Source organism: Orbicella franksi, chromosome 14 (genome assembly GCF_964199315.1).
Source record: "Orbicella franksi chromosome 14, jaOrbFran1.1, whole genome shotgun sequence".
Lineage (NCBI taxonomy): Eukaryota > Metazoa > Cnidaria > Anthozoa > Scleractinia > Merulinidae > Orbicella > Orbicella franksi.
The window spans coordinates 15784892-15811825 of NC_138158.1; the positions used below are offsets into that span (position 1 = coordinate 15784892).

At 38.5% G+C, this 26934-nt stretch overlaps 1 protein-coding gene across 1 annotated transcript; it reads right to left on the minus strand.

The window, feature by feature from the left end:
* On the minus strand, positions 1 to 26547 carry LOC145467329 (patched domain-containing protein 3-like). Its single transcript, XM_081450879.1, has 23 exons — positions 26360 to 26547; positions 23415 to 23661; positions 20382 to 20455; positions 19331 to 19450; positions 17891 to 18038; positions 16891 to 16991; positions 15837 to 15957; positions 15212 to 15335; positions 14034 to 14146; positions 13485 to 13547; positions 12465 to 12507; positions 11799 to 11865; positions 11181 to 11322; positions 9964 to 10101; positions 9398 to 9437; positions 8313 to 8480; positions 7466 to 7587; positions 6363 to 6518; positions 6045 to 6170; positions 5283 to 5427; positions 4164 to 4285; positions 2683 to 2974; positions 1 to 1983 (listed from the first exon to the last, which is right to left on the minus strand). The coding sequence occupies exons 1-23, from the start codon at positions 26464 to 26466 to the stop codon at positions 1901 to 1903; spliced, it is 2862 nt and encodes a 953-aa protein (XP_081307005.1). The 5' UTR covers positions 26467 to 26547; the 3' UTR covers positions 1 to 1900.
* Positions 26548 to 26934: the final 387 nt, after the last annotated feature.

Sequence of the window (26934 nt, forward strand, 5' to 3'; positions counted from 1 at the left end):
TTACCAAGGATATGTCATTTATTGCAACATTCTGTATTTGCTGTAATAACCTAATTATCATTCTAAAATGCAAACATTGTATAACCCTTAGGTATAAGGAAACCGTCAATAGAGGAATCTTTGTTTACAATATTTGCCTCATTAGAAGATAAGAAATTCAGGTTTAGATCGCACTACAAAAAATATCAGTTCTGAACATTGAAAGGGCATAACAAGATTAGTTCTGCTAAGGAATTTGACTCCAATGTATCGAGTCCTTTTTGTGCGACGCAGGTTTACTATAAAAACTCAAAATTTAACAAAGAACTTATGGGCTCATTAGCGATTTTGCCACCCAGATATTTGATCGTTTTTGAATGCCAATATGTTTTCCAATGTAATTATATTACACCCAAATAGAAGAGTTAAAACTTTCATCATGCACTACGCTTCACAACTCAATAACTGTGTTAAGTGAATTCGTTTCGTTTCAAAGTCGTATGAGGCAAAAATGTAAACAATGACGTCAGTAACGTCAGCTTTTAAAATCATTTATTTTCAAAATAGCCAATGGGAGCTAATGGGTTATGCTAAAAAGATGTTACACAGTAAAAACAATCTGTTGTCTCGATATAATGGTTTCAGTTGGTTAAATATCATTTTTAGTGCGTATTACCGCTGTGCAGTTTTACTGCGATTTCCACGAGTTAGACTCGCGTCCAGGTTCCCTAATCAACAGGAAATCACAACGATGTTACACACTAACACGCCAAATAAAATAAGATGGTGCGATAAACAATGTGCTATATTATGAAGTCTGTGATATGATATCCAGTTAAACATTCCACGTTTTTTTTCTTACGATATTCGTGCAAGCAAACGTTATAAATAATTTATACATATGGTATTATACTTGTTCAACAAGCTATTACGTGAAAACATAATAATACAAAAAAAAATTAAAAACTCAAAAGTTAAATATTGACCAGACAGTTAATATGAATAAATATTCACTCGACTGCGACCTCGTTCAACTGAAAAGCCACGGTCTTAAATAAGATGCATTCTACCAATGATCTACTGTTTGTAAAATTATAGTATATCAAGAAACCTACCTCAGGTCCCGCTCTGTATTCGCCCCGTTACCCGCGAGTAAGACTAAGAAAAGTACCCGTAGAAAAACGTGTGCATTAAATTTTGCCTAGCGTTTTGACGCCGCCAATACAGCTGGCGAATTTACACTCGACGCTAGAAAATTGGCTTCTTTCGCTTTCGTTCTCAAGGTTTGTGTTCTCCCCGCCGAGCAGACCCTGGAAACAAACTTAGGCACAGCTACGCCAATGAAAAGAACCACTCGCGGTTTGAAAACTTCCACAAAGGCGAATTTGTTTAGAACACTGTGCACCTGTGTTCCACACAGGGCTGAAATGTTAATTTTACATTCGTACTACTAGAAAATTAAAGGACAGTGGAGACCCTCCTTAAAGGAGCTACGTCACGGTTTGCGCATATTGAAAAGTTTAGCCTCAATTTTTCAAATTTGTCGTTTGTAATCCGTGTTGATCTTCTCCATTCTTAACCATCCTTGTTCCTTTATGGTTTATCATTCTCTCTTTGGTGTTTTTCTCTCTTATTAAACTGTTATTTTCAGGTTTCCCACCACTTAAAGGTAATTTTGTATGTGACCGAAATAACTCAAAATACCGCGACTGAGCTCCTTTAAGGACAATCACTATGTTACGGACAGTTCACTAGTTCCAAGGGAAAGCACAACATAGTACTAGTATGTACTATATAGTAAGGAAGCCGTACTATGGACGTTACGGTGACTGAATTTTCTATTGGGATTATCACGAAAGCTAAAAGACTTCTGCGGGTGGAAAATTACAACACGTTATTTACTGTGACGTTTGGGTTGGTTTCAAGCCTTGTCCAGATCTGTTGCAACACTGGAGCGAAATCCTTCATTCTCTTTGGAGGTTGCCAAGTTAGCCACATCAACCCCTAACACACAAAGACCGTAACGTTAGAAAGAAAGAAACGGGAAGAGGATAACGAGAGTGCGATTTGGGTGGGTGGAGGAGGGGATGGTTTTGCTTCCCATGTTGTCAAAGAACCGGCTTACATTTACCTCCAAAGACGGCGCAAAGTTTACCAGGCCTTTTGTCGGAGCCTCGACGCTGTCTCTTGATGTTTTTGAGCTTTACCATGATTCCAAGACAACGTTTTTAAATTCTCTCCCGCTTCTCTCATATCGTGTCAAATGCCCCACCCCAATATCAACCACAAACGAAAATTCTCCCCCGGGAAAAAGTAACTGATCAAACGCCCGGGGGAGATGGTGATGTTTCCATTTGAGGTAATATATCGAACACGTGACAGTGTTTCATCGGGATATCCAAACACCGAGAAGAGAGTTGAAAATACGACGTACAGCGGAGTATTTTTGACGAAATTCGGGTTGTTTGGATAGCCGATGAAACAGTGTCTCGAGTGTTTGATATATCTTCTCAATCGAAACAAAAACTAAGGAGAAAACGGAGAAGTAAAATCGTCAAAATCAATGCTAATTAAGACCAGGTATCCAAACCTCCATGACGGTTGTGATTTTCTTTGTTTTAACTTGATGAATTATCAATGAGTTTGAGTATGATACATTAAACACATCTTATGCTTACTACACAGTACATTTAGCCTTTTCACCTTCATAGTCAGCTACGGGAATGCGAAAGTCGCCATTCTTAGTGGTCTCCGCTACTGGTTGACTGTCCCTCTTCACGGGTGACTTCTTACCATTAGCCACAGCCAGTTCATAACTAGCATTGTCTCCTGGCAACCCAGCTGGATGGACCGGCGAACGGCGGCCATCTTTGTGGTCCGGCGCCGACGGATGCGCCAGAGCAGATTCGTATGGTGACGGCCCAATCGCGCTAAGCAGCACGGGAAGGTAGCATAAGCCGTGAAACAGCCCATATAAGACTACACAGAAAAACACCTAAAGAGAAATATAATAGGCGAACTTGTAACTACAAAGTACAACGACAAGGAGAATTCTGGTCAAGTCCCCTGGCCTTAGTCTTCGCAGATTTAGACCGTGACTTATAAAAGTCACGCAATCTAATAAAAAAATCACGCAATCGCATGAGAATAGTCTACCGACGGCCAATTCCGTCTATGAGACGCGCCTACCGGGAATCACGGTAGTTGTATTCATCAACACAAATACCCAGTCCAAGATGATGGAAAAGAAAAAAAAAAACTACCATGATTCCCTGCAGACGCGTCTCATAGAGGGAACTGGGAATTAAAGTATCATCTGTTTTTTCTGCCGAAAAGATGACTTTCACACACACGTTCGCGCTAATTGTTTCTGCGCATGATGGCAGATGGCCATTGCCATAGCTTTGCCAAGATTTAACGATCTTGGACGTTCGGTGACCCTATTTTTCTTTTGATGGATCATTTTCTCCACCGATTTTCTACGTTATGCGAAAAAATGAAGAAAACTTTCGATTAAAAAATTGAATTTTTGGCAAAATGCACCATCGAATTCCGACCTTTTAAGCTCTTCGCTGATCTGTGCAATGGTTTCATGTCTCTTGAAGGGTTACGTTTTGTGAAGATGTTGGCAACATTTGGAATTACGAACGCAACAGATTCACTTATACAAAATATTACTAGGATAGTTTATCTCCGTTTATTCATCGTTAATATTTTAAGCTAAAATCCCTTGAGACCATGCTGATTTACGCGCTCCAATTTTTCAAAATGAGACTAGTTTTCCACGCGCTTTATCTCTGAAACGGAGTCGGTGGCGCCAATTTTTTTTTTCATTTCTGAAACAAGCAATTCATTAGCTGTCCGCAGTAGAAGTTTGAAGAAAATCTATCGAGTAGAACATTTTCGCGCGAACGTCCTTAAGTATTGTTTGTCAGTACAAATGCTCTTTCTGCTTAAATTTCGAGGTCAATTGCGAGTCCTTTGTACGTGTACTTGTTAACAATTCTAAACCTTCGTCCAGGCCCCATTTTCTTGCAAGTGCTGCTACGAATATAACAAGCGTTTAGCAAAATTTCAATAAAAACGAGAATGTTTGACTGCATCTACTAAAACTCCAGCGGGATGAAACATCTTGCCGCCAAATAACCTTTACACATTTCACTAGTGAGTAATCTAGCGCTTACCTTAAAGAAGGTCTTGAAAACGTACGAGTTGGAAAACGCCAAAAGCATCACGGCTAAAAATGTACTGAAACCTCCATTCCAAACCGCTGGTCCAATATCCCGCAGGGTAGCGCGGGCTCGTTCTGAAAATTAACGAAAATAACACTCTTTAATTGAGCTTGTTATTTAAAGTTTACACTGATCGAACATGGCTTTGTTGAGTACCAATCATGACAATTGACTGTAAGTATTTTGTTATTTTGTTTTATTTAGCTCCTAGATATATTGCATAGAACATTCATGAGTCGAGGAATTTTAAACACCATTACTAAATCCGCCTTCTACACGAAGCATTTCCGACCTCGAACACGAAGATTCCTTTCATATAAAATACAAACAATTTTTGACAGTGATCAGCTATAAATGCTTCCAACTTTCAAAACGATTTCTGACTGCTATGAAAAAGGATTTTTTTCATAAGGCGGAATTATTATTCGACCACGACAACTTCCGACTTGGACGCAATGTATTCCAACCGTTGCTGACGTCGTTGTTACATTTTGCCTTATTAGCATACGACTTAGCGTAGAGAAAGTACCTTGTCTTGTAAGTTTTTTTTAGCGAAGTGACTCCAAACATTTAACGAGTGTGTTAAACTAAGGAACTCCGAACTGTTTAGATCTTTTCGCGTAAAATTGAAGGCGATATTGCAAATATTTCTGGGTGAGAAAAGTGCTAATGGACTACACATTCGTTTGAGTTCCTACAGCGGCGTCACACAAAAAGAATCTCACACATCGGGGGCAAATTTCTTGGGGCACTTAATCGTGCAAACCCTTTCAATATTCAAAGTTGATATTTTTGCAAAAGGATCAAAAACTGAAGCGCTTATGCTAATAAGCCAAGCACTGTGAACAAAACTTTCCCTATACTACAAAGTCAAATTATTCTCGACTGGAAAACAAACTACCTCCGACCTTATCTAGTGCCCAGACCGCACTCTGTTTGACACTGGAAAGCGAGAGATCTGGGTACAAGATTACAAACTGTCTCCGGCCTAATCTCATACCCAGGTCCCACTCTGATTGACACTGAAAAGTGGGAGGTCTGGGTTCAAGATTACTTCCGACCATGACTTACGGTATCGTGTTCCAGGTAGAATCATAAATGTGTGTGCCACGTGCGAGGCGTAATCCACAGACAACCCAACTGCCAGGACCAAGATAATGGTGGTCACAGTATCAATTGTAAGACCCCAAAAGTGCATAGTGCCTGTGATGTTGACCTACAAACAAACCGGTAAAATATTAGTACAGTAAGTAAATTACTTGAATTAACTGGCTATACACCTGGGTGGAGGGAGGCACTGTGAAAACTGTGTAAACTGGCTTGACCAAGACAAGAACACAACACAATACCCTAGTCAGACCACTTAATGTAGAAATGAGCAAAAGACTCACACGATGCGTGACACTGCCGAAAAGCTGTATATATGGCTCAAAATGCTCTGAAAAGTGCCAAATTTGTTCTGACGTTTAGTTTAGTTTATCAGAACACACTTAATGTAGAGTCCAGGGAATAATTACTAAGTCATCACGCCCCCCGATAGCCTGCCTCAATAGCCAATCACAGCATTTACAAACCATGTAATGAACCAATGAAAAATCGAGTAAAATACACGTAACCAGCGAAAAGAGCGGGAAAACGCGTGCGACCAAGTCATATTGGTTTGTTACCTTGTATCTGATTGGTTGGATAGAAGGCAGGAGTTTTTTTTAAACTACAGAGTGTAGTAAAGGAAAGTGGTACAACCGAACGCAGGCACAGGGACAAGAAACCTGGCTTATTATAAACATTCTTAGTAACACGCATACCCAAAGTTATAAACCACTGACCACATACCAAAGTAAAGCCAACGCAAGTGAAGACAAGAAGGCAGGCCCATATGTTAGCAAGGACAATCAGTGTGACAATAAACACTGCCAACAGGGCTAGAGCCATGTTACGAAACAGCTCCTCTGAAATCACCTGGAAGTAGACAAATGAAAAACAAAGTTATTTTTTGGGTAATCTCTTAAAGCTTCCTTTTTGGTAACGGTTTACTGTAGGAACTATACATTTATATAACTCGGTAGCAAGACTCCAGAGAAAAAACTGGACCCAAATAAAGTGTATTACGGGCTATATTATTATTTTTCCTTTACACGACATTTCTTATACCTTATTTGTTTCCCATCCCAAATAAAATATTGAATAAGGAAAGGCAAGATTCTCGTCTGAGAAGACTTCCTCCACTTTCTCGCGCAAGTCCTCCATAGCGTTTATCTCTTTCCGTGTTGTGTCCATATCTTTGTGTCGTAAACTCAATCGAGTGGCCTGGCAAATGAGAAAAACTTGGTCACTGATCATGTCAATACCATATTTTATACCATGCCATAGAAAATACAACCAATCAGAATACAGGAAAGCCGTTGTATATTGGACGGTATTACACCTAACCACGACACGTATGTCTCATTGATTGTGTTGGCCACTGCATTTTCTATGGCAGGGGATAAATTAGTTATACAACGCTCTCTCGTGGTATACCATGGAATATCCCACTTGTCACTTGTATTTTCTTGGTGTATACGCTCGCCGAAAGGCTCGTATGTATACCGAGAAAATAAGTGACTCATAGGATATTCCATGGCATACCACGCGAAAGGGTTGCATAACTAGTACAACACCAAAAAAGAAATATTCACGAGAATTTTTAACGTGCGCGTCATTTTAAGGTGATTCCTTAGTATTGCATTGCGCATCCCTACTGCGCACGATTTCATTGTCATTAGCGCGCGCACATGATCGCGTTCACGTACACAACGTAAGAGATCTCCATCAAGCATGGTGACCTATATTTATTATTGCACAATTTTGGTGAGCAAATTATCACTTTTAAGGTAAAAATTAAGAAAAAAAATTGTTCGGAAGGAAAAAAAAGATATAGCTACAAGACTGCACAGCACCGTTACTCGAGGATACGAATTATCACCTCGAAAACAACGATCCGAGGAACGTTTTGAGTCGTTTAGAATTGTGTGATTTTTCCATAAATTCGATCTCCATTGAAGCATTGGTGTCAATTTTCCTCATGAAGATGAACTAAGTTGTCGCGTTTATTTTAGTGGCGTTGATTTAAATACAATAAAACGAGTAAATCAATTTCCCACATATGGTAGCTCTGAAATACAAACATTTAACAGACCTTTCTAACTACCTTAAAATTACCCTTAAAAGCTAAAGATTTGAAACACACATTTTTTTGGTACATGAAGTCTTACCGTGATTTCTGGCAGAGATCCCGTCCCATTCTGCACGCGGATATCTTTTCGATAACTGATCCCAGGCCCCTGAAGAAACTCGTTCAGCCACAAGTAAAAGTTTGCTTCGCTTTTTATCTTCCCTAATATGAAACAAAACCAAAAATGCAGTTAAGTACAATATCAACGACTTGTTTAGTCTTACACGTAAGTGTTGCTTTCACACGACCATACGTTTCTCTGCTTCTGAAAGCATATTCCCGGCCCTTCTGAGAGTATATTCCCGGCCCTTCAGTACTAATGGTTCTTCCCCCTCTCCCGGGGGAGAGGGGGAAGAATACGATACGGGATTGGAGAAGACTGTGCTGAAAGTTCCAAACCCTTACCCCCTTATATACCGTTTTTGACAGAAAAGGTAATTATTAAATTTAACGTCCCTTGTACAAAAAGGTGACTCGTTCACGGTAGGTGAAAGGGTGCACTTTCGCACGGGATGTTAAAGGGGTTCTACACCGTTTAGGAGTGTCTGTTTGAGATGTTCTGAAAGTTTTCTCTATTTTTTCTACACTCCAACCCGGGAAATCTCTACCCCTATGTATATCTCCGCCCTTTGGGCGGAGGCCCCTTCCCCCCGCCCACCTTTCCTCCACACGTTTCTGAAGTGGCTACAAGTTAAGAGGCCATCATGGGTACTTTACAAGGTGTGTTCAATTTGGCATTTTCTATTTTCAGTTGGTCTATTGTACATCTCTGACTCTGCTTTGACCCAGTTTCAAAGTTTTCTCCAGCCCTGGGAAGGAATTGCCAAATTACATGTCAGTCCGCAACTTATCGCGATTTTAGATCATTTAAGTTTAAATTCACTTACAAGGAGTGGTGCTCTGGTCGAAGTACCCTCCAGGCTTCTCTTTACGGGCCCAGTTAATGTATTCCTCGTACCAGCTAGTCACTGAGCTCGAGATCACATAATTATCACTGGTTGCAACAGCATAAAGGCCGTGAAGTTTGCCTTGATTTTCATAATAGTTAAACTTTGCTGCATAAAGAAGAAAAGAAATGAAAGACTTTCATTCCAGGGATAAGAGTCAACAGAATCATCAGAGCATAGTTAATATGAACAGAGTTAGCAGAGTTTTTAATATTTACTTCCAATTACAAAACAGCTCCGCAGGTACTCATGAGGGTCAACTGCCAAACTCTTGTGGAACACAATATTTCTCTAGTAAAAACAGCATCGAAACGTTGCCCCATTTGTACTAAACATCGAACACGTGTGAACAAGACACAAATTTCTGTTACTAAACCTTACTTCATCGAGCAAGAAGATGGAAAAAAACGTGAGGAAAAATGGCCACGAGCTCATGCCCTGGTTTCACGCAGCCACTTTTTCTTGCACTACGTTTTCGTTTCTTGCCCGACAAACTAAAGGAAAAGAGATCTCTCGTGAAATTATGAACATAATCGCCCCAAACAATTCTCGGGAGAAAAAGTCAATGGAATTGGTTATTGGTCAACTTAGCTGACATTTTGAGGAAGTTGAAACAATGCCTACCAAACCCTCTAGCTCTCAAAAAAAATGTTCAAATGTTGTTGTTTATAGTGGTTAATACGCTTAGCTACACCTAGCTAGTTCACAGTCATGCCACTTAAACTGAAAGAAACAAACATATCAACTAAACATAATTGGTTTAAAAATCCGAACTGGCAGGAGGCATTTACAAGCATGACCGAGGAGTTGAACTAGGGTCTACCGAGAAACAACTCCAGCTTAGTGGTCAGGGCGGGACTTAAACCCGCGACCTCCGGATTTTAAGTCCGACCCCCTAACCACTCAGTCACGCTGCCTCCAAAAATCCTCTCTCTCAAAACACCCCTCTTGCAGCTTCGCAGGGACTTTTCACGGCTATCTGACATTTATTTTTTTTCACTCCATACCGTTTCCAGTTCACCCACCTGTGTAGATATTTGATGGAGCCCCATCCACGGGGAAATACTGCAATAGGATGAATAATAAAACCTTTTAATTCAAAGCTCAAAATACATATCTCTTTACTAATTGCCATACAGTTCTTTGAATATTCGTTCTGAGAATTTGGTAGTTTATCAAGACAATATTACATGAATCAAGTCGTTCGTTTTCTTTATTTTTGTCATCTGTTAGCTTGAAAATCTTTGTCACTTCCGGAGACCAGAATTCTTTTGATTAGTACCAAGATTCTGAACCTCCAGTTCGTTCTGAGCTTTTGACCATGAGCAGAGTTCTCATTTTCAATTGACCACAAATGGAATTTGAGAACATTCTTGTCCCAAGGGGTTTTGACCCTCTTGGTCAACAACAAGAATTCGGACCTGAGATAGGTTTCAATTTTTTGAGCATGCGGAAAATGCACATTTTGACCAGAAGTCAGACATTGGTGGACTTTTGAACTGAAACTGGCCTGGGAACCAGAAATGCTTAGAAATGTGTTGCATCTGTGAGTCAGATCGAGATCACTCAGATACCAAACAACAGTACACACCTTAGAATTTGTGACACTGTATTTGTAGCCCATAGTATCTGGAGGTAAGAACCACACTTGGTCGAAATACTGCCTCAGCATTAGTGTGCCATAGAGATTGACACCAAACAAACTTCCTGTGATGACAACAATGATAATCTGCAAAAGAAAAATAAAGTTCATTAGAACTTTGCCACTGAATAGTAAACACTACAGTAAGTGACTGAACTTTTCAGTTCAATCAAACATTTTATATGTGGTAAATCCAATTTAAGCTAAGTTAAACGCGAAACAATGCTGGTCAGCAGCCTCCCCTGTTGTGGATATGCGCAGTAGTTGGGGTTTGCAGGGGGTCGCATGGTTTTACAGCTCGCCTTTTGAGGTCAGCTCATTTTCATGTGCATTCTTGCCTTTTCGACTGTGCTTGGTGACTTCACTCCCTACCCTCCCTCCCTTTCTGGTAAGTATGAGGTAGGTATCATGGTTCCACTGTTTTTTACAGTGTGACGGTGCCTGGTGGTTGCCGCTCACAGGGTTGTCATGGTTACCCTACGCGCCCGGCTCGTGCTCGAGGCTCCACTATCTGTCCAGGCACCTTCCCCAAGCTCATCTATTGTTGATGAGTTTAATGTCAGATCAAAACTCGAAACAGCTCTTAAAATTAATCTGTAAATTCTTTGTTTAGTTCTCTCTGCTGTCTTTCAAACAGAAATGACAAGGCTGGAGGCCTACTTGAAAACCTAATAAACTGGTTCATTTAGCCGTTAGGGTTGCTGAGAACAACCGAGTTTTTCATTATTATTATTATTATTATTATTATTATTATTATTAACAATAACTTAAAGGAGCTAGGTCACTGTTTGCGCATCTTAAAAAGTTTAGTCTAAACATTTCACGTTCATCCTTGGTAATCCGTGTTTACTTTCTCAATTCTTGACCATCCTTGTTCCTTTCTGATTTGTTATTATCTCTTTGGTATCCTTCTAACTTAGTAAACCTTACTATTTCCAGGCTTCCTTCAGTTTAAAGGTGATTTTCTTACATGACCAAAAGTATAACCCAAAATGGCATGACTGCAGCTCCTTCAATGACAATACTCAATCCAAACCCAAATATACTTGTTGTATTATTTTAGTATTTAGCACCATGAAAAATAATTAAAAATAAAAAATATTTATTTTTATTGTCAGCACTGTAAATAAAGATTCCTTACAAGCTTCCAAACTTGGAACACGTACCTTTCCTGGAAGGGACAGTATGACACGCCCAACATACTTGTCTATGAACTCCTGCAAGAGATTCCTCTTGCCGCACGATGACTCTGAGTAATTGTCTCCTAGCCTGATGCAACAGCAGCAGCCATCTCGCTTTTTACCTTGTCTGCAGATAGTTCAATAAAAACAGTTAAGTTTAGAAAACACCCTGTACAATACGCGTGCAATAAAATTTGATTTCTATTAAACAATTGGCTCAAGGTTTCTATCACATATAGAAATCGAGAGTAAATAAACTAATAATAATTATTGTTTTAGTATAAATCTACTAGTCATTCAAAACTTTATCTAAATCCTCTTCACAGACACTTCGAAAACGGCAAGAGGCCCCGATCATTTTGTTCACAAGGGCATACTGCTATGCTAATCACTATCTATCACAGAATAGATTTCCAATAGAACACAACTGAGTGGCTACTAAACCTTGATAGAAACATCCAAAGAGGTCTATTTCTTCAGGTGTTGAAAATCTTCCCGTTAGTATAGGCAACGATCATTGGCGAAAAACAGTTAAGTTTTCTGAACTTGAAGTCTAGTTCTCTCTACTTCTTTCAAGATCGAGCAAATGGAAATTACACGTACCTTCGGGCATCCAAAGCTAAGAATGCTGCAAACAAAGTGGCTTGAAGGGCAAAGTCTGCCAAGATACCTGCAACCAGAATACAGATTTTAATAAAACCTTGCAAATAATACTTACAGTATTCATGAGGTGACTTGATTGAGAAAATGATCCCAGATGCTTGCAGTGGGCTAGATTATAAGGACAAACTGGCCTAAGAGTAGCTAGTGGACACAGCAGATCATGTGCACTAGCAGCATCCATGGTTGAGTGTCGATGGATACCCTCCATCGATACCCTCCATCGACCCTCAATCAACACCCCACCTCGGTTGACACTCGATCGACACTCAATGATTGAGGTTATGCATTGAAAAATAAATCAATATAAAAGAAGTATTTTTTTTTCAGGCATTGCCTCAGTCAGAATTTTAGTCTGGCTACAGCCATGGTTATTGTAATGGAAAAGGATGTTTCCGATCAAGCCATTTCTTGAGGGAAATGATTTTTATCTGGTTTAAGATGTCCCAAACTTTCATTTCTAAGTGCATCTATAACAGGGACTCAAGAAAACAAAAAATTTCAAAAAGTTCTCTACTGACATTATCTCCTACAACACATATATTTTACAACTGTTACTAACACTAAACTCCAATAAATTACAAATGATGTAAGTTGCAGCAAACACACCTATTCCAGCATATATACAAAATGACCTCAAAGCTGGTAATATCTGTGAATGAAAACAAAAAGGATACACTTTAGACTTGAATTACATACAGATGATTTTGTGAAGGTTCATTCAACAAAAACCAAGCATGACAATGCTGGAAAGTTACATGTATATGGTGGCTCTTGGCAAAAGCATAGTGTGTAAAGGTCTTTGTGGCTTCTTTGCTTCAAACTGGCATTTTGAATTTGATGTAACAACTAACAAAACACACATTATGGCACCATATTGCTGTGTATACTGTAGGTCATGACTAATTTATGCTAATCTGTTGGACAACCTTTATCAAAATAATTGTAAATGTGAACAACTACTTAAGTATAGGTAATCATACGGTTTCGAGTTCAATTTGGAATTAATTTGCACGAGTGCGTTTTTCAAAAAGCTGAAAGTGCACGAGCCGCTTCGGCGAGTGTAATTTCAGCTTTTTGAAAAACTCACAAGTGCAAATTAACTCCAAATTGAACGAGAAAAACTGTATGATTACTTATTAATAATATAAACATGAAAAAATTTGCGCGGAGGAAGTGCCGGAAGATCTTTCTTGGAGCCATTTTTTCTTATTTGAGAAAACTTTTTTCAAAGTTTCAACACAAAATTTTCGTCATCATTTACCTGATATCATTTTCTTAGAAAAATTCCTATTATCTTTCAGTCAATCATAATCCAGAATTTTGATGTGTAATTTGCACTGGTGTTACACTTTTTGCACTGATGTTACACTTTTTACACTGGTGTTACACTTGAACTGCACTGCTCTTAGCCAATCAGAATCGAGTAATTTTTCATGTGTATTATTATACATGTAATAAATGTTAAAATACACTGGGCAGCCATTAGTCAGCATAATTTATCACAAATAAATTATAAATAAATTATAACAATTACTTATAATTAATTAAAATAACTTATCAAGTTATTTTATAATTATAAGAAACAACCAACCAAATACATAAATTAAAATATAAATAAAAACTCACAGTGCTTGCTCCTATCATGAAGGCCAAGAAATCAGTCAAGGATGTTATTGTAATTGAGCAGCCCTGCAAGCAGAAAAAATAAGCACATTCATCATACAGTTGTATAACCCTGCCCAGAAAATTGCATAAAAAACAATACTATGGGGAGAAGGGATTGCACACTGGTTAGAACGCTTGCCTCCCAGTGACCATTGTGGCATAGGGGTAACTTTGAATCCTGGACCCAACATCATATCTGGGTTGAGTTAGTTGTTGGTTCTCACCTTGCTCTGAGGGCTTTTCTTCAGGTTCTCTGGTTTTCTTCCCTTGACAAAAATCAACACTTCCTAAAATTTTCCAATTTGATTTGGATATAGTAACTGGACAGCATCTGAGTGAGATGTGCCACTGCAATTTCCTGTTTATTTCACTCTATTTATTTACTTGGTTATTTTTTATTAAATATTTATTTATACTATGACCAAATGATGTGTATTAACACAATGTATGTACACATACATGTAGCAACATGTAGGCAGAGACATCCACCTTTGAATCTATTGTACTCACAGCATGTTTTAAAGTAAGTCCAATGCGTTCTGCGACATCACGGTTGTTATGAACATCGGGGGGCAGGTTGTCCCATGCTTGTACTATAACAAACATATCATCGACACCAATACCTGGAAATAGAATTGTGTCTTATTGCTTCAGAAAAGGCATATTACTCTACTCCACCACCAGTACTATGTAAATCACAACTAAAGATTCCTTATTATAATACATTGTACCAATTTCACCATGACGGCACTTAATCTACAAACATTTTTACCATTTTATTCTTCCATTTTCTCCTTAGTTTTAGTTTCGATTGAGAGATAAATATCAAGCACTTGAGGTCCACTGTTTGACCACATTTCCAAACACCTCAAAGTTTATCAAAAATACTCTGCTGTGCATTGTATTTTCAAATCTCTTCTTGGTCTTTGTCATGTTGAATATATTACTTCCCAAACTTAACAGATAAATTATTATTTACACACCAACCAACCCCTGGTAAAGGGAAATTGGGAGACCCATGAACAAAACAATCAAAAGAACTATGTAAAAAAAGTAGTGAGATTCCAATTTTTCTCTCAATGAAGATTAAAATAATGAGCCCTTCTTTTTGCCATTTTCTCTCTGATTCTGATTGTGCTGTTCCAGAAAATATCCATACCCATCCCACAGAAAGTTTTGTAGCTTGAACCACTCCCCCCACCCCTCCAGAAATCCTTTTAGTGTCATACTTTCCTTTAAAAAAATGGGCTTTTGAAACCCCCCTCCCCCTTGGAATTTCCATTAACCTTCCTTACCGTGAGTATAGATATTTTCTGGAACTACACATTGCTTTCCTGTGGTGGACATGTTTTATGAACTTGCAAAGAACACAGGGTAACTCGGCACGGAATAGTAGCCAACATAAGCACAAATCACAGTCAGTACGGTACAAATGATTAAATGTACCTGTATTGGTGGGTAAGGGTAATGTTCTCCTCTATTAGTTTATCACTTTATGACTCTAGCATTCGTCATTAATCACAAAAGTACTAAATATTTCATTTCAGAATTTTCTCCAAAAACCACGAGATTGGGAGTCTTGTCATGAAGCTGTGAGAAAAGATAAAAAATTGTGACATTCATGGCAGAATAGTGAGAGCTGGCAGGTCTGATTATGAATAGTTTCTTAACAGGCTAAGTGATCTTACCAAGTAAGAGGAAAGGCAGTGTGGAATGAACAGGTCCATAGAAAACTCCAAATGCACTGGCCAGTCCAAATGACACACCAATGGCTAACCCAACACACACAACTCCAAGTAAAGCCAGCCATGCCTGGTAACAGAGAACAAAAAATTCATCCAGGTTAAACAATCTGTTTAGAAAATACTTGTGCCACCTATGGATTAAACCAATCATAAATACACTGAGATCCCAACCCATGGCCAGCCTGTTAATGGCCACCTTGTTATTAAAGCCACTTTATTCTAGCCCAAACAAAAGCTCACTCCTGAATTCATTTTGTTATTTCAAGAACCTCTTTAAGATGGCCAGATTTTTGTGGCCCGTTGGTGACCATGCAAGTTTTGATTGGTTCAGTAGATGGTCTCTGTTCTTTCATTAGCCAGAGTGACTACTTTGGCTTTGATTTAACGAAACACAATAACAAACAGCTCTGATGATAAATGATAAATGCATTTTTATCAATGGTAAACAATAGCTAGACTGCAAGCTGTCTCTCTACTTCCCCAGTGTGCAAAGAGTTTCTAGCCTGCAATGAAGCAACAAGAGATGCAAGCGTGGTCAACATATGTTAACTTTTGTTGGTAGCATTACCTTGATATGAAGACGGGTGAATTGTCCAAGCATGATGGCCACATAAGCAATGATCAGCATGTATCCGATGGACAGAAGTTGAACATCACCTTCTATAGTCCCGCCTGAATCCTCCTGTAACCTGTCATTCCAATCAAATTTAAACATTCATGAATTCAGCAATAAGTTTTGGGTTAACTGAAAATGAATTTTTGACACCAATTACATGTAACTTCTTATTATATGAAAGAAAAGAAAAAAAATCTAAATATGGTTAGAACAAATGCAAAAAAGAAGATATGAAATATTTAGAACAGATATCCTGGGATATTGAGAAGGAAAATTGCTGTTTTTGAAAAAGGAATTAACACGATAAGGGATACAAATTATTTAGGCCAATATTTATTAATAATTATAGGATATGGGAGACAACCCCAGCCCCCAAGTTGAAATGATTTTGTAAGACAGTTTTGAAATACAATAGGAATAATTTCTTTAATGTTTAAATTAAGTGTCAAAATCTACAACATCAGTTGACGTTTTCATGGAAAAAAAAATCCTATTAGCTTAGTTTAGCTTATCTTATCTGATAATTGTGTACAACTTACGTACAGTAACACACCTTCCCTTTGTGATGTGAACTTCAATTTTATTTTGTTTTCTTACATACAGTTACAATTTATTGTTTGCCCTTGCAACTATAGCTGTAGTAATATTCCAGAATTAATCAAGGTGGGGATTTTGGCAGCAACCAATGAAAGCTTCCTTATCAAACTACTAAAGTGTCACACTGTCAAAATTAATATAAAAAATAATAATTTTTGAACATTGCCTTTTTGTAACTTGCTCAGTATCTGCGATCAATATGGAAACCCACATTAAGATTCACAATGTTACTAGGAAGAGTAATGAAAGGGTGCCTGGAAAAAACAGCCCTAAGTGACTTTTGATAAATTGCTAGATTCTCCCTCCAAATTGCTTCATATTTTCTTGTGAAACACAAGGAGAGTTTGACATTACATCAGAAGTCACTTTAAACCTTATCCTGTGCACCCCTTGTGCAAGGGAAACTTACCCTGTCTGGGTAAAGTAAAACAGTTCTATAGATTCTGGCAGCTCTAAGTTGTCCATCAATTTGTTGAATTCCTCTTCCCATGCCTCTGTCACTGGATCCTCCTGAGGATAAAATAACGGTATTTAAGAAATAGCTCCAGCTCCAGCATGGCAACTGCGACTTACCAGACAGATGCACAGTCAAAAATGTCCATAAAAAAATAACGCTCTCTCGTGATGATGCTGTGGGAGCATTTTGATGCTTCATTGTAATGTGAGACCACTATTAAATGTCATTTCAAACTGTGCTGTAGTTGAAAGGATGGTCACAAGGTGTGGCAGAAAGTTGAAAGCTCCAGCAGTGAGGCAAAAATTGTTCAAATTGGAGCAGCAAGGAGGAAGATTTTTCCAAGCTGACCAGAAAAGAGGAGAGATGAACTATATCCTTTTTTGCATTGGAGGGGGAAATAGAGCAGCAAATTCAAATTTCGGCTGGAAAACGGCCTCGCGGTACAGGTCTTTTGAAACAGTTCTGTCCAGCCTTGACTTTGTCTATACATGTATGTATAGAAAGCTGCTACAAGCACTTAAAAAAAAAACCCAAAACAATGAAATAAGCCAAATGGAAAACAGAAACCAGGCAAGGTGAGTATATTTTCTTTGTTTTGTTCCAAAAAAGTAACATTTTATTTTGTTGTACGTTTTTATCCTTTGTTACTTTAAACTCCTTACATTGCGTTTTAGAGTGCCCAAATTCTCAATGGCCGAAGTGTAACACAACACCGCACACTTTAGGTGCTCATGTCCCACTCAATAAGTGTACATAAATCATTTTAATATTTGATTGATTCCTCCAATCATGAGTTTGGGAAGCCTGTGGTGGAGGTTTGGGAGAACGAGAAATGCTGTGGGAACAGCCGACAGACCAATGTTTTCACAGCTTTTTGACTTTTTTAACTTTCACTTAATAACTTTTTATAGTTAAATGAAGTAGACTCAAGCAACCTTTAGGTTCAACCTACCAAAGCTCCTGTATTTTTATTCAGTTCAGGACTGAATTTTATTCCGTATGACATTGACATAGCTTCTGCTTTCACGATGTGATCTGTTGAATTCCGTTTAATCCCACCAAGGTATTGGGACAACACAAATCTCTTTTTGGTAACAGGACTGAAAATACAAAACAAATAAAGAACAAAAACATTAACAAAGAAATAACCAAAATGAACCCAAAGACAGTAAATGAATGGTCTGCAAATAACAAATGGCTCAGGTACATGTATGTACCAAATTGTAGCCTGTTTCTGGGAGCTGCCACGAAGAACAAGAGGAAAAAGGGTGAGGAGTTTGTGACCTCACCCACTTTCTTCTCCAAATCCCCTTTGTTCTTACGCTTGCCTCCTTCTCCTTTTGCTCAACCCAACAGACAGAGAGCCTGGAACAGGCTAACCACAATGATAGAAGGACCAAACAAATGAATGAACAAATAAATGAACACCACAATTATTTCAGGGTACCGTTACAATATTAGGTACTGTGCAGGCTTTTAGCCAAGATTTGAAAAATAGGCATCTAAAATGTGCTATGGGGTCTACTCAAATGAACAATAATATTTATAATTGAAAATACCAAGTGAAAAAGACAACAATTGTCTTTAAAAAGTAGGCACCTTCAGAACTTCGAGATACCCATCTGGCTAAAAGCCTCATACCATATTTAATAATAATATTACTCTTTCCATTTAATTTCTGGAATATATTCTGCAAGGAAGAGTTTCACGCCTTGCAGGAATAGGATAATAATAACAAATGACAAAGAACTTTGAAGTTGATCGATCATTTTCATGTGATGCCATCGAGTTCTAAAATCCAAAATTAAAGAGACACCAGAGTTTCTATCCTCATCGGAAATTATATACTGTATAAGAAGTGTGAATGGATATATGTTGACAACTTTACAGCTCAATGGCGTCCTTCAATTGGAAACCACAACATTTTGAGTTTCAGAGTAATGGGGGTGTGTGACATACGGTGTAGAGCTACAATCATATTATTGCCCTTGTCCAAACTTAAATTATACTGTCTTATCTTGTGATTTTTAGCCATTTGTGAAGTAAAAGTAGTAGGAAAAGTGTTAAATATATGAACATATGTTTGTGCAGTTCAGATAATCAATGGCCTAGATATCCAAGTAAGTTCCAGATGATTACACTATTTTCTGGCCACTATATTGGTACACCACAGAAGTACACCAACATGGTGGCTCCATACTGGGCTCTGTAAATTTGTATGAATCATTTCAACAAATATCTGACATTTTGGAAGGCACACAGACCTAAAACTTGGAGAACTGTATTCTTTATTTATCTTCTATAAAATTGCATTTTCTTGACTTCATCCACCAAATGGTTTTTGCTTTATTTGTTTTTATCTGTAACAGTGAAAACAATCTATACAGTGTACCTTATGAGTGAAGGTTGGTTGATCTTGTTCAGGATGTCTTCCTTTGTAAGACTATTAATGGTAGCCTCGTCAAATGACCACAGCTCCAACAAGCCATTAGTTAAACACACAGGGCCAATTCTAAAACAAATAACAGCAATCATGAACAGTTGATAAACATGTAGATCTGAATTAACAGTGGCCAACAGAAAAGTATGAGTCCAAAAAAAGGGGTTGAACTTTATTCCTTACTCTCACTTCCTACCCCTACAGGATAAGTCTGCATATGAGCCACGTGGCCCATCAGGCAGGCGCTTATCTCCAGTTTCTGTAGCACAAAGCAACTTGGCATATTTCTACTCCCCCATGGATGTGATGCTGGACCTCCGTGGTGGGGACCCCCATATAAAAAGGAAAGGGGTGTTCATTGAAAATTTTGAAAACAACCCCTACTGTAAGAGGTAATAAGGTCTTGTTTTATGGGTGTGGCTTGAAATTTTTGTCACACCTTAGAGGTACCAATTCTAAAACAACATAAGTCATTATCACCCTGTTGTATTGTTTTGGCTCAGTGCCCTTTGAAATGGTACTGCGAAAGCTCCCGCTGTGGACCTTTTGAAGCTGAATACCCTGAGAGATATCAAAATTGCCTTTTAAAATCCTAAAAGATAAGATGAGCACTCCTGTCCTTCTTATATGGGAGTCACCCCCTGGGGCTAGACCATCGCAGGGTTACCCCCAACATAAAATTTGACAGCACCCATTTATACACTTGGGTGGAGGGAGGCACTGTTAGAGTAAAGTGTCGTGCCCAAGAACACAACACAATGTCCACAGCTAAGACTCAAACAGGGACTGCTCAATCCCGAGTCAAGTGCGTTAACCATGAGGCTACCAAGTCCCCCTGCCATCAAAGTGTAGCAGCTGTCACTGTTTTGGGGCTAGGAGTACATATATTGTTTCTGTTGTTTGGTTCATTGTTCTCTCAAAGAGTATCAAGCCATTTATGTGAGGCCTTGCAAGAGCTGCTACCTGACCCAGTAAAAATGTCAGTAAGATTTCTGTATTTCACCTGAAGCAAAGTTTCTCCCATGATTTGTCTGTGCCATTATCCATGCCCCTGACCTCATTATGAATCATAAGTGCCTAACAAGTAAAAAGAAATCATGTCCATTAATACATGTAATAATAAATTAATAACAAAAAATACATTACATAGCTGAACTGGTCCACAATGAAAAAGACTGGTTCCCCTTACGGTTCGAATTCTGCAATACAGACTGCTGCGATGTACTGCTTACAAATTAATTTTGGCAAATTACTTTTTCAACTCATTACACAAAGTTAACAGTTTATTGTCAAGTAGAAATCTGTTTACCTTCATGTTTGGAGGAAAATTTCAATGAAATTTTTTATGTTCACGAAAGCAACGTGAGAAAATATATAAATAAATGCTCACCTTTCTTGCGTGTTTGTTGAGAATGGAGCACAGAGGTATATAAATTTAGCCGCAGATTAGAAAGATTCTTATAAGATTAAATTTGGAAATACAGTTAACAATAAAGATTAGCGAAAAAACTGAGCAACGACGTTTCGGTGTCATCCTGGCACCATTTTCAAGTTAAAAAATATTTGTGCGAAAAGTAAACTAATTTATACCAATGGTAGAGGTGCGAAATTGAATAAATTAAGATTAAGATAGCTGTTCAACGTTCATGTTCATTCCAATGAGGTGTCAAACACTGGTAATGAGTTCAGTGTCTGTTCAAAGCCTAAACAAATACTTTTGCACGAATGGAGTCTGACTGTGTGTTAAGGCTCGGTTTCTTCTTGCGAATCCACAACATTTCGTGGATCAAGCAATCGAACTTTCCCTGACATTTCTTTAGGATCTTAAAGTTGTTAGTCAGGTCACCAACTGTATCAACTTGGTGTTCATTTTGAAGGTGTTTTCCGATGGCGGTAAATCGGTGTTCCTCAATGCGCTTGTAAAGATGACGGCTAGTGTAACTGACGTATTCTGCATCACACAGATCACATATATAGTTATAAACAACGCACTGTTGATTGATCAAAGGTGGTTTTGGCTCTTGTTCTTTGAGATCATTGCCAATTTTACGGCTTCTGAACACCGGCTGTAGTTTGTGATCAAGTTTATTACTCAAGTCCGAGAGATGTTTCTTTACTATGTCCACTGATTTCTGGTCTTTAAAAGGCAGGACAATGCGGTAGATATTCTCTGTTGGAGGCGTCGATCTTGTGTCTGGTGACATCACTGAATTAACGAAACGGGTGATGGTGGAGTTCACAAGAGAATCTGAGTACTTGAGGTTAGAAAAGATCAGTTTAAGGCATTCGCATTCTGTTGAGAATAGTTCCCATGTTGAGGACAAGCGGTAAGCACGGTTTAACATGGTTTTAACTAAAGATCTTTTATAGCGGTTGTCGACATGACTTTGGTGGTGTAAGAGGAGACCAGTGTTTGTGGGTTTACGGTAAACACTTGTTACCAGCTTGCAGCCCTTCTTGCATATTTCAATGCCGACAAATGGTAGCTTACCGTTAGATGCGATCTCCATGGTGAAGGATATGGATGGATGACAGTTGTTCAAAGTCTTCAGAAAGGCTTCTGCGGTTGGTATGTCTTTCATTGTGGCTAGTGTATCATCCACGTAGCGTCTGTAGAAGTCTGGCAACTTGTTCTCGTTTTGTAGCTTTTCCTCAATAGAACAAAGAAAAGTATTGGCCATTAGGGGACCCAAGGGAGAACCCATCGCTACTCCATCAATTTGTTGGTAGAGTTGACCGTTAAATTGAAATAGCTGGTCCTTTGTTGCTACTGACAACAGTTCAATTAGATCAGCTTTGCTGATGTTTAGATGGTGTGTTTTGTTCAACCAGTTGTCAACAAAAGCTCTATCAGCAAGGATCTCGATGGTTTCTTGTAGTGGGACGTTCGTAAATAGCGAAGAGACATCATAAGATACTAGGATGTCAGATTCGTTGAGGCTCAGATTGCAAATCTCATCAGCGAAGGAAAATGTGTCAGATATTGTGTAGCTGTTGATCGACAGGGGCTTCAGTTTATCGTCGAGCCATCTCGCGAGGGCGAAGTTGTAAGTACTTGTGGCGGATAGAATGGGCCTCATCGCCAGTTTTTCTTTATGAGTCTTTGGCAGACCATAAAGATGGGCGAGTCGTGATCTTTTCGGGCAAACTGAGTCGGCAATCTGTTTTGGGAGAATTTTGCGCACGACAGATTCAAGGTGTTTCTCTTTCTGCAGTAAAGGGTGGTAGTTTTTGAGCGGTCGTCCACGCGTCTTGGGTCTCTCCGAACTTACGGCGGTAAATTTAGCTGTATCGTTGATGGAAGATTCACTCAAAAGGCGAACATATTCTGCCTTATCCATAACAACTACTCCTGTACCTTTATCTGGTTTTGTGATTACGATGTCATCTCTTCGTTTTAGTTGCTCAATAGCTCTTTGTAGCACTTTTGGTGGTTTGAACAGCTATCTTAATCTTAATTTATTCAATTTCGCACCTCTACCATTGGTATAAATTAGTTTACTTTTCGCACAAATATTTTTTAACTTGAAAATGGTGCCAGGATGACACCGAAACGTCGTTGCTCAGTTTTTTCGCTAATCTTTATTGTTAACTAGATTAGAAAGAGCCATTATAATAAGTAAGTTATTGAACTAGTATTGGAGAATATTGGTCCTGTTCCTTTTTTTTTCCAAGTTTATGGACTTTGCCAGCGGCAAGGTCCATAGACCTGCAAGAAGATCTAGAACTGCCCCAATATTTCTTCCATATGGACCAGTTATGTTAGTACAATTACATACTAATTAATTAATCAATTAATTACACAACATGCATCCATTCGGTCATATAACTGGGAAAGTGGGAAAACAAATGAGGGGGTTGACTGGGAGAAAAAAAGTAGGAATCTGGGTCTTTCCCACACAGGTCTTCTACCCCTTATTTTTTGTTTTCTTTGTTTTGCTTTCCTGCTTTTTCGATGGTCCCCACAAACTTAATGACTTAATCTTTTGAGTAACTATTTTGAAATAAGATAAAATTAATTTATATCTTTCTTTACCTTTTTTAGAGTGGAAGGTGTAAGAACATCTTCAGTCACCAGCAATGCAACGGAAGCACGCATTTCTAATGGAAAATTATCATCAACCCAGTTCTTGTGTTTCTGAGCTGTGGAATCTCCAGGAGTCCATAACTTATCTCCACGACTCTCCTGAGTAAAGTTGACAAGCCCAGCGAGACATCCACCACAGACAAGCAGGCAAATTAAGATCGTGATCCATGGACTTCCACCCACTGCTTTACCCAATCTGTGGAAAGATTTGACAGTTTGAAAGTGTGTTTTTATTTACCAAAAGCTAGTGTGAAACAGATGATTTTCTCTGCATCATTGACACTTTCCCAGTTTGAGACTAAGACAACTAAGATTTTTCCCCAAAATACCATGATCATGGCAAATCCCTATACCAAGATTAGGTTATACCAGTCTATCTTTGGCTTTTGCTTGGTGTGAAATCGTCTAAGTCTGCATGTAAGCTAGGAGACTCATACAGCCAGTGTTTAACTCAAGTTTTCATGGCACAAAGCTACTTAGAATATTTATTTTCTCCCCTGGATGGGATGGCTAGTCCATCACAGGACTCTCAACTGATTTACCCGTACCCATTTATATTCCTATGTAAAAAGAGGCACTTTCACAGTAAAGAGTCTTGCCTAAGAGCCAACAAGATCATTTACAGAGTACGACTTCTATTTATCTTCAAAGAAAAAGATCTTCCAAGGATTCTTAAAAATATCTCTGACAGATTTTGCAAAGATCCTAAATAAAATGACTGTGTTTTTCCAGAAAATATCCATACCTCCTCAACAGAAGGGGTTGTTTCCAAACCCTCGACCCCTCTGGAAATTCCAATAAAGCTCGACACATTTCTTTAAATGTTTTGGTCTTAGAGAACCCCCAGCCCCACCCCCTGGAAAAATTCCAATCCTTTATGTGGGGAAGGGGGGGGGGGGTATGGATATTTTCTGGAACTGCACAATATCAGATTGTAAAGAAATGATATTGGCAAGGATCCTCCAAGATTTTCAAATATCTTGGCAAGGTCTTTGAGGAAAATCTTTGAAGATCCTTAAAGACCCTCAGAAACACTAGCATCAGAAAGACAAAGATCCCGAAAGACCCTCACAAGAATGTTGAAGGTCTTAACAGATCTTTGAGGATCTTGGCAACAATGTCATTTTTAAAGCTTTGGTTAAGATCCTTGATAGGATCCTCAAAGACCATTGTCAATATCTTTGGAGATCCTTGAAGATTGTCTCATGAGAAACAAGTCAAGAGGTGGTAACTTACACACACTTTTGAGCTGTGCTGAATTGCTGAATTTTTTAAGGTTGAATTTAAGATTTATCCTAAGCAGAGGGTTGCACAAGGGGGTTCTATGGCACGGTTCACGAACAGAAAAAATTGAGGGTCACGGATCAAGGATATAACAAGTTCGTTTTCCAGAATCGCAAAAATAAGCAAGTAGGATACTCTTTTTAATAACCTGCTCTTACACTAGAAAAAGTGTGTGAAGAAAGAAAAATAGTGAAAGGTTAAGTCAATGCTCCATATTGCAAATCACATGTCTAAGTCACTCTCGATAGACGACTGTAACCATTCGGAGGACCCGCATCTCAAAATCACGTAGAATTGAATGATGAAATTAAAAATATCGGTGAATAATTCAAGTTCTTCACGGGTCATGAACAACCTTTAGGTCCTGGATCATGAAGGATAATTTCGTGAACTCACATATCATGGAAAATAAAATCAGCTAATCAGGCATCACAAGAATACTCCTGTACGACCCTCTAAGCAGGGTAGAAATGAAGAATTGAAACTAAAAAAGGTTATGGGAAAGTTTGTTTACTCGGTCAACACGATCATAACCAATTTAAAATTTGTAATAGGACAGCCAAATAAAGCTTGCTTCCATTAATCAACACAGCTGTGCAAACCAAATTGTTTTGCTATTTAGATATGTCATTATTTCAGACACAACCGCCAACCATAGTTACAATAATTATTACTTCTTTTTGGATATACTGCTTTAAATTAATATAATTAATAACCCATCCTTGGATCTTCAATCCCGAAATACAGAGCGTCAAGTTCGTTAGCTGAAAGTTTAAACTGTACGTTCTTACAGATCCTTGAAGGTTGATGTTTGACACTGAAGATCAACTTACATTAATTGAAGCGTAAACATTTCCTTACCTTTATGAACACGAAACACAAGCAGCGGCGCTAAGATATACGTATATTGAGAAAGAATCGGGATTTTAAAACAAGACAGCTACATCAAGCAGGTGTTGCGGTGGAAGGCGGCCATGTTGCAAACTTGGGCCAAGATCAGGCAGAAAGCACGAAACATTCATTGTGCCTCATTTAACTAATTTGACATCAATGAAGATAACATTACATTCCGAATCTAAAGTAGACGTGAGTTTCTCTAAGAATTCGCCAGAATGAAAGCCAAATTAGATCGAAAGTGATCTGCGAAAATCTTGTTCGTGCTTCAGCGTTACGTAACATGATGTACTTTCTATCGAATATTTTCCGCAATCACCCAAGCAGGCCAATAAAAATAATCTGTTACTTATTAACTTAGCCCACACTTTGACCCTGCTCGATATCTGGACCAAGGACGTAGAAGTGCTTTCCTCAAAAAAAGCAAACAAGACCAAAATATCGCCAAGTTTTCAACTTTGGTTACGTAAGTTTGAGCAAAAGTGTCAAAAGCCATTAATTATACCAATGTAAATTTTTTAAAATTTTACTTTAAGAAGCATTCAGAACTGACACAGACTTCGGTCGACGAAGTTAAAATACTTGGTTTTCTCCTTTAAACTTACATATTCGAACTACAGATAAGCTTACACTATATTAACCGCGATTATCTTGAACGTAAAACTGCCTAACGGACAAAAATACAGCAAAACGGAGTAGCTTATAAACTTACTCACCTGTAAAAACCTTTCTCCAACGAACCAGTGATAAAATTACTTATTTTGGTCAAGCATCCGCAATTTTGCTTTTCTTTTTCGGTGTTATGAGCGTTTGGACCATCCATTTTGCTTCGTTTCCTGCCGGCCTGCTGGTTTTCACACACTTGAGTTCTGTCAACACTCGAAAGCGGTAAGATGACAAAGCATTATCAATCAATTCCGCACCAGGATGGGGTAGGTAAGGATATCAAGGAAACTCATTTTCCTAGTCATTTATGATAGTTCTGTAAACTAAAAGAGGCTGTAAATAACTGCATAAGTGGAAATATTTTGGACAGGGAATAGAAGAGATAGTATAAAAATGGTGTTTAAGAGACATTTTGCAATTTATTCTGAGAGATAAGGGAGGGGACCCAGAGTAATCCTTGGTATTCTAGCTGGACTTCGTTGACGTCATTATGCAAATTTGAGCAAAACTACAAACAAACAAAAACAGATTTTGTCGTTCTCGACCTTTGCTCATGGGCTATTCCCGTGAAACTAGTTTACGTATAACCATGGGTTTGTCAGGAGCCCGTTAGGTTTAGTGGATA